Below are 9,186 nucleotides of genomic sequence, written 5' to 3'. Positions count from 1 at the left end.
GTATATATCAAAATTAGAGAACAATCTATAAATACTTTTTCTGAAATATTGTTAATCTTCATCGCTCAAAATTTGAAGGAATATTAGCTGTGGGTATACCACTGTTCTACTAACATGTTTGATAAAATAACCAAGGCATTTCCACAAAAACTTTCATTTTATGGAAAACACAGTGATCAGAATTAGAGAACAGTAACCACTGTAGCACGAAAGAAGGTTACAACTAAATTTTGGAGGGTTACAGCTGTCAAAAATTAGTAGGAAGTGTAGAGGCCCTTGCTTTGAACGACTTCAGCATATCTGCGGCCACAGGATATCACTGGTTTCTCAGACTGCGCTCGTGTGATCTTGGTCCACTCTTCTTCCAGTCTTCCTCCAGTCTCTTCCATAGTTCGGTAACTGTAATGCATTTCTTAGCCATAACTTTGACGCCAAGGATTCTCCAGAGATTTTCAGTTGGGTTTAGATCAGGACTCTAGGCTGTCCATTTCATCTTTTTTATGTTCTTACAGGACATTGCAGGGAAGGTACTGCGTGTTGCTGAAGGAGGTTCTGATAAACATTTGCATTCACCCTGCCATGTAGCTGTATATGCAGCCCAACTCCTACTGCAGAAAACATTCCCCAATACATGACACTTTCTCCTCCACATTTCACTGACTTCTTTATGCACTCAGGCTTTAATCTTTCTCCAGTTTGACGCCGAACATAATGTTTCCCAACAGACCCAAATAAATTAAACTTGCTCTCATCACAAAAGTGAACTTTAGACCAGTTCTCCTCTCTCCACACAACATGCTCCTCAGCAAAGGTGAGTCTAGCCCTTGGTTCTTTTTGCTGATGAGAGGCTTCGTCACTGCACAGTGCGCTTTCAGTCCAACTTCTCTTCAACATGCCGAGACAGATCCATACCCTGTTCAGTGCTGAACTGGTGAGAGATTCCAGCTGCAGTGTTGAACCGATTCGCCATTGAGATTCTCCGCATTATCCTGTCTTCTCATGCATTTGTCTTATGTGGATGACCAGCCTTTTGGTGGACTTGAATGAATTAGTGTCATTGTAAAGCTGCAATATTCTAGAAATCACAGATTTGGAATGACCAGCTTCTCTTGCAATGGCTGAAATGGTCACCCCATTGGCCTTCATCTGGACAACCTCCTGTTGCAGGGATTCAGTCACCTTAGAGCGGCTCGCAATCTTACAATATGATTATTTTAAGGGGGGGGTGATTCTTTTCTATACCCACTGTGTGTATATATATATATATATATGTAATTAACCATGTTTCTCAACTTCCACAATCTGTATATCAAATTTATTTATTTATGATTGTTGTTTATTTACCTGTGTACATTATACATATTATACATTATACATATTGTAAGTTAAGTAATTGATTATAAGTGTTGTGCATAGAAAAGATGTGGCTGGAAACCGTAACAGTCATCTTTTTCTTCTACTGGTTTTCATGATTTCACTTAAATACAATTGTCATATACATATACACATACACATATGAGGTTTATGTTAGCCTTTGAAATATAGTATGTGTGAGTGTCTGAGTGTGTAAGTATGAATGTCTGTGTGCCCAAATGTTTGCGAGGGTGATTATGACCCCGGGTTGACTGGGGTTATTATGTGCGTAGGTGACAGTGGGATAGATCCCTGTTCTGAGAAACAGGATTGGCTTGTGGCGTTTGAGGTTTATTATTAGCTTGTGTGGTTGCTGTGTTTACCTCGGCCAAAGCACAGGGAAGCCCCCTAAAGCATGCCAGGGCTCACTGCCAGCAATCTGCTCTAAAATGCCACAGAGACAACAGGAATGTTTGGAGCTTCGGCCAGTATCATCCAGCCGGAATCCGTCTCCACCCCACAGCAGAGCCACTGGCTTTGTTAGGATCAGGTATGAAGTTTGAGTTATGTTCAGGGTTGGGCTTAAAGATTATGGGACTACCATTCAGGGGATCTAAATGGAAATAATTCAGTTTTACACTCTTGAAATTATTGTTTGTTTATCTATGTATACACTGCCACTCCTATTGCATCTCTAGACCAAGATGAGTGACTTGAGTGCATTAAGAGAGTAACACTCAAGTTCTGTGAGTTCTCTCTGGAGCTAGGCCACTTTCCCAGAGTGCCACTTAAAAACTGACAGCAATGCCCGCTTATAAATGTGGGAAACTTTTTTGGAAGGGGTATGTGGATAAATGAATTCTATAAACCAGAATTATGAGGTAGAAGATCAGAAACAGAGCAATGGAAGATGATTTTTCTTATGTGGCTTGACCCCTGAATGTCTATGGGAATGAGATCCACTTCCGAAATACACAGAAATCTTCACACAGCCCTGAATCTCCAATCATTCATGAAGTTCTCCACTTCCAGTGACACTTGAGTATTTGTTTATTCAGTATTTTTGATAATTGATTATGCATATGCAGGACTCTCTGCTACATTTAACATATTTTTCAAATAAATCCATTCTGCAGATTTATTTAGCAGATTTGGCTTCAAATTCGGCACATAAATTGAAAGGCAAAAAGTTTACTTGTTGATAAGCCAATACATTTGTAGATTAGCTTCTCAAGTATTTTCAAAATTAAAGTTACTGTACCTCCTAGAATTATGTTGATCTTTTAGTCAAGCTTTGTGCTGTTGATGGCAATAGATATGAAGACATTATATAGTTCACATCAAAAATAAGTGACCGATTATACTGGAGGATTTGCATGGGCGCCTTGTGCAATAATGAGGGTATTTCTTGAACACGTCTATCTGATTTGTAGTGATACAACTGTGTTGTTCAAACTTATCTTTGTTGTTGGATCAAAGCCTTGCAAATGAATACAAATGGGTTTCTCTCTCATATATGACCATCCAAGTTTCTTGTGCAAAGTGTTTGTTGGCAGATGCATTTATAATGAGGTCATGTAGAGTTTTGCATTTCATCTACAATCAACATTTCTTTCCCTGGAGAAACTCAAAGGAATTCCTCACCAATGAGACACTTTAGCTTATGTCCTTTCCTGTAAAAAAGGTCTGTTTTTTCCCCCATGCTTGCCTCCCATGTCCAAGTAATGATCTTGGCCTTTAAAAAAAAAAAATCCAGAGCAGAGTGGCACAGAGGAACCGATTTAACAACATTATTAAAAGTTGGATCTGTGAAGATTCTCATGATACTCTTTACCCTTTTCCCTGTAGTCTGGCATTCAGCCTGCAGAGTTTTTGGCTTGCAGCCACAAATTAAACGCTAAATAATGTTTGAAAACTTGAAGGTGGACTTTATAAGGAGACACTGTCCACTTGTATAAAAATATATTGGAAAAATTGTTAGCTCAGTGTTGCAGTTTGGCTGAGCACAATGACAAAATTTGATAGAATCAAACTGTAAAAATGGCACATAGTGGGACAAGCATATTCACAGTGGAAAAAAAAGTCTAGGCAGTATAGTTTGTAAAAATAGCATATGGTTGTGACGGAGTACGTCAGTGTTCAGCCAGGCCTACATGCTCACGATACATGGATGCATGTGAACAATAATGTGATCTGATCCCTCTCCCTTGTTATATGTCAGATTAAAATAGAGCTATGCAGTGAAATATTTTTGGTGCAGCATAACAGTTAAGATTTAAATAAAAGTCAGCTTGATCCAGAAACTAGACAGTTCATCCAAAAATGAAAATTGTCATCATTTACTCACTCTCAAGTTGTTCCAAACCTGTATGAGTTTCTTTCTTATGTTGAACCAACATTCTTCAAAATATCTTCTTTTGTGTTCAACAGATGAAAGAAATGCATACAGGTTTGGAACATGAGGGTGTGATGACAAAATTTTCATTTTTGGGTGAACTATTCCTTTAAATAGTTCTGAATACATCGCTGCATCCTAGAGCATAGAACCTAAAGGAATAGTTCAATACGAGTCAAATGGATAGCTCACTGAAAAATGTAAATTCTGTCATCATTTACTCACCCTCATGTCCTTCCAAACCATGTCGTATGACTCTTTCACAAAAGAAGATATTTTAGACAGCGTGTCAACACTGAACTCATTGACTTTCAAAAAAAGCACAGAGATATTTTTCAAAATAGTCATGCAGATTTGGAATGACATGAGGGTGAGTAAATGATGACAGAATTAGCATTTTTCAGTGAACTATCCTTTTAAATTGTATTTAACCTGAAACATTCCTTTAACTGGGTTGCTACAAGTGCACCTTAAGTCATTTTTGATTAAAAGAGCTTCCTAAATGACTAAGCAATGAAAACATATTTGCTTATGGAAACTTTGTGCATTTAGGTCATGACCTAAATATTTTGATTTCCTAAAAAAGTCTTTGGCCAGAGAGGGTTATGAAATCAGTGAGGTGGAGCAGCGGTAGCTTTTGGAAAGAAGGTGTCAGGGTCGACTCGCAGTCGCAGCAGGAGTTTAGACGAGGCTCAAACTAGAGATGTCCAAAAGAAATATACAGACGTGGATAGTTTGCTGTACTTTTTATACAGTCTGTGTCTATTTTCTGAGCAGACTGAACTGAACTGCTGACGCAGCTCCTAATATGCCAGTCTCGTCCAGATGTATTTTTTTAATGAGATGTCCTTGTTCTCAGAGGCAGCAACTGCTGTCCACCTGCCTCCAGGCATTGGCTCTGATTACTGTATTAGATGTATTTCAGTGAAATCATGATGCTCCGTTGGACATTATAATCAGAGTTTTGCTATAACATACACAAGAAGTTTTGAGATGTGTGTCTCTTAAGGGATAAAATCCAGTTTTCCACTGCACTTTAATTGAGGGGTCTGGCGTCTTATTCCTCCCCACAGCATTGCATAATGTTTTTTTACAGGCAACAGAGGGGCTGTTATTAAATGGGACATTTTCCCCAACTCATTGTTCAGCATGTTCCACAGCTTATCTTTGTGTATTAGGCAAGAGATTGGTACAACCACAGAGTCTCTCCGCAAATCTGTCTTGAGAACTCTGGACTCAAGTGCTCTTCTTCTCTACTTCTATGGGACACTAATGAGTTATAATGACCCACTAAATTAAACGCAACCTCTCAAACAAGTCTTGAGATAATCAGATTTGTGAAAATAGTATGTGTTGTTCAGTATTTCCACGTATGTCCATGTGCAAAAGACTATAAATTCATATAATTAATTGGAAAAAATAAACAAAATTTCATATTTTTCCATTAAACACGTTATAAAAACTAGGCTGTAACAGTTTTTTTCTCCCCTTCTTGCTTTAAACCTGATCTGTCTGTTGTTGGCACCATCACTGTAGTTAGGTTTGGCAAACATGAAATGTTTGCAATTGGGACATTTGTGAGTGGAAAATCTGACTGCTTTTGTCCTCCTTAAATTATGCCATTGTGATTTGATTAAATTTGATTTTGACTCGTGGCAAACACTGGCAAAAGTCACAACTTGTCCAGCCAGCTGGAAAACAATGCTAGAAGCAGAACTCCCCAAAAACACGTAAAAAGATATGCGTCACCTAATAATTGATAGACATTCAGAGATACACATCTAATGTATTATGGGGAGATTTTACCATTTAGATATGTATTTATTACTGTTGTTTAATAAATAATAACTAAACATCAAACACATTTATAATAATAATAAAAAATGTTTTTGATATTTATTATAAAATATAAATTAATACAATATAAAAATAATATACCGTTAATAATAGAAAAATATAATAAATTAATAATAAACCATTAAATATTAATTTATTCTTAAACAATAAATATCTAATACATTATCATTAAAAATATCAAATACATTATAATACATTTATTTGATATTTATTTATTATTGTTACTTATTATTATTGTAAATTAACCTTTTGTTATAAAACTTTATTAATTCTAAGGTTTTTTCTAAGCAAAATCAAACATTGATCACTTTGTGTCAGTTCCTTGGCAGCACTTCTTCACTCAAATTACATCACTTCCCATCACTTCTTTCAGGGGTGAGTGCTTCAGATTGTTTGTACAGTGTAAAGGTCAAGGTCTGACCTGACGTCCACAGGCTGTCAGGTGCCTCCTTACTGAATAAAGCGAGCTGCCCGCCCTTGCCAAAAGATAGTGGATTTTGTGGATGAAGCCTGTTGGACGGGGATGAGAGAGTACGCTGAGAATAGATCCGTGGCCCCAGTGCGCAGCGAGCGGTCTGGAATCCCAGCCTGCCCCTGTGGATCGAGCCAGGGAGATTCTGTACATGACTGGAGGATCACCCACACAGCTGCCAGAACAACACACACACACACACACACTAGTACACTTCGCCACCTAGTTAGAGCCCTGAGGAGCACACCTAACACACATGTGCAGGCACACACCTTGAGAGCATATGTGGCATCTCACCCGTTCACATGTGATCTCATATACGTCTGTTCACATTTAGTGTCTGAATGACTAAATGTTATTTAGGTTGGACCTTCAGTCTGACCACTGTTTCCTTTTAAACATGTATACAAGAGTTTAATCAAGTCTTTATTTAATACATTATCTAAAACCTTTTCCACGTACTTCGCTCTGACCTTCCTGTCACCGGCCCGTTCTATTTCTGTTTATCCAATGTGTAACGCTGGACAGGCGTTTGGACGAGAGCACAGTAATACCTCTGAGATCAAAGTGGTTTGTGGTATGACGCTAACATGGAGTAATTTATAGATTCGGTCTGTGTCAGTAGCGCCGTTCCACACTTGCTCAAAATCACGCACTTGCTCTCGTACTCTCAGAGGGCAACGATGTCAGCACGTCCTCATAACCTCAGATTTATGTTTAATGTCAACTCGCTTCTCCTCATTCCCTGGCCCGACCTTCGCACTATTATTGTGTGATGTTGGAATCCCAGCCTGCCCCTGTGGATCGAGCCAGGGAGATTCTGTACATGACTGGAGGATCACCCACACAGCTGCCAGAACCATACACACACACACACACTAGTACACTTCGCCACCTACTTAGAGCCCTGAGGAGCACACCTAACACACATGTGCAGACACACACCTTGAGAGCATATGTGGCATCTCACCCGTTCACATGTGATCTCATATACGTCTGTTCACATTTAGTGTCTGAATGACTAAATGTTATTTAGGTTGGACCTTCAGTCTGACCACTGTTTCCTTTTAAACATGTATACAAGAGTTTAATCAAGTCTTTATTTAATACATTATCTAAAACCTTTTCCACGTACTTCGCTCTGACCTTCCTGTCACCGGCCCGTTCTATTTCTGTTTATCCAATGTGTAACGCTGTACAGGCGTTTGGACGAGAGCACAGTAATACCTCTGAGATCAAAGTGGTTTGTGGTATGACGCTAACATGGAGTAATTTATAGATTCGGTCTGTGTCAGTAGCGCCGTTCCACACTTGCTCAAAATCACGCACTTGCTCTCGTACTCTCAGAGGGCAATGATGTCAGCACGTCCTCATAACCTCAGATTTATGTTTAATGTCAACTCGCTTCTCCTCATTCCCTGGCCTGACCTTCGCACTATTATTGTGTGATGTATGTAATTATGTTTTTGTCATTTAAAGCTGAACATTGATGGAAAAACTAGATATTTGGTGTAAATGGACGGGTTTAATTGGTGATGTGTCTTTGGGGAAATCAGTGGCTAAATGTGATGGAGACGGGGAAAAGACACTTAGTACACTGGAGCACAGCGCACTCAGACAGCTGAAGCCGTCTCTCATCTCTACACCTGCTCTGTACTCTCTTGTGTCATCCCTCAGAGAGAAAGAAAAAGAGAGAGATGGAAACCACCAGCACCTGCTGTGTGAAAAACATGACAGATAAAGAAGCCTGGGTTGAAAAACTAAAATAAAATATAATTAAAAAAAAATAAAAATAAAACCTAACCCTAACTCATAAAATAAAATAAGCATTATATATACTATTTGTTACTTAAGCATTTTATATATATATATATATATATATATATATATATATATGTGTGTGTGTGTGTGTGTATATCTGCATTTTATAATTAATTTCTTAATTAAATAAAAATATAAAATAGCATTATTTAATATATATTCATTATTATACATATATAATGTTTATATTTTTAATTCATTCATGAAGTAATTTTTAATTAAATTTAAAAGAAAACATTTTGTCCCAGGCTTTGACAAAAAGAAGGGCTTGAACTGAAAGGTCTGCAGGATAGGATGGACCTTTTTCACAAACTGTGATGATATGTTTCAATGGTCATCAGAATCGTATTTATTTATTTTTTGACATTCTTCTCTCTTCTGACTGCGATTATTAATCTCTGTCTATATTTTCCTCTTTTTGAAAGTCATGAAAACACTATTGTAGAGTTCTTATTTTGCTATTTGTGCAAATGGGAGTGCAAAAAATATATTTGATCTAGTCTCCCGTTCACCACTATAGACGCTTACGGCTTACCCAACTGTGACGACTTCCACTTCTGTGAAACCCAGACATGTGGATGGATAATTTCACAATTAAAGCACCCATACATGAACTACCTCTGATACTTTTAGAAAAGATTTTGTTGATGTTAACTGCTTTGACCTGATATTTTCTCTCTATCGTTCAGAGTTACTGGAGACAAAAACCATACGACCGTTCAGTTTCTCCTTCAACACCAGTGACTACCGAATCCTGCATATGGACCAAGACCAAGGCCGGCTCTACCTGGGCAGCCGGGAATATCTGGTCTCTCTAGACATGCAAAATGTCAATAAAGAGCCCCTTATTGTAAGATGTTATGGAATTATTTTATTCTCCATTTTCTCTTATTGTAAGAAATCAATAAAAAGGTTGTGAATTTAGAGTTCATTTAAGTGTTCATTTGCTGTAATTGAACCATTTCAATTGTATGTAGTTTAGTGGTATGTTTGCTACTTTTTTTAGTGATTATGTTATAGTATTTTAAATAAGGTTTGTGTGTTTTCAGATTCACTGGCCAGCAACAGCACAAAGAAAAGGGGAGTGTAAATTAACTGGCAAAGGTGGACAGGTACACTTTTACAGTCTGTTTTGATTAATCATTTTAACAAAGAAATAGACACTGCTAAAATCTCTTGTTTTTCTTCTGATTTGTGTGTGTTCTCAGGGAGAGTGTGCTAACTTTGTGCGTCTGATTGAGCCGTGGAACAGGACTCACCTGTACACCTGCGGCACAGGAGCTTATAA

The 9,186-nt window shown here is 37.9% G+C and overlaps 1 protein-coding gene across 1 annotated transcript in view; it reads left to right on the top strand.

The window, feature by feature from the left end:
- Nucleotides 1-9,186, top strand: part of LOC107745751 (semaphorin-3F-like) — a 36,599-nt gene that overhangs the window by 18,394 nt on the left and 9,019 nt on the right. Inside the window, exons 3-4 of the mRNA XM_016559703.1 lie at nucleotides 8,588-8,748; nucleotides 8,948-9,010. Of these exons, the coding sequence (XP_016415189.1) occupies nucleotides 8,588-8,748; nucleotides 8,948-9,010 (224 nt within the window). The remainder of the gene's footprint in view (nucleotides 1-8,587; nucleotides 8,749-8,947; nucleotides 9,011-9,186) is intronic.

This window comes from Sinocyclocheilus rhinocerous, unplaced genomic scaffold, assembly GCF_001515625.1.
Source record: "Sinocyclocheilus rhinocerous isolate Xijiao unplaced genomic scaffold, SAMN03320098_v1.1 scaffold558, whole genome shotgun sequence".
In the NCBI taxonomy this organism is placed as follows: Eukaryota; Metazoa; Chordata; class Actinopteri; order Cypriniformes; family Cyprinidae; genus Sinocyclocheilus; species Sinocyclocheilus rhinocerous.
The sequence above is the reverse complement of the archived record's forward strand: the minus strand, read 5'-3'. Positions and strand labels throughout refer to the sequence as shown.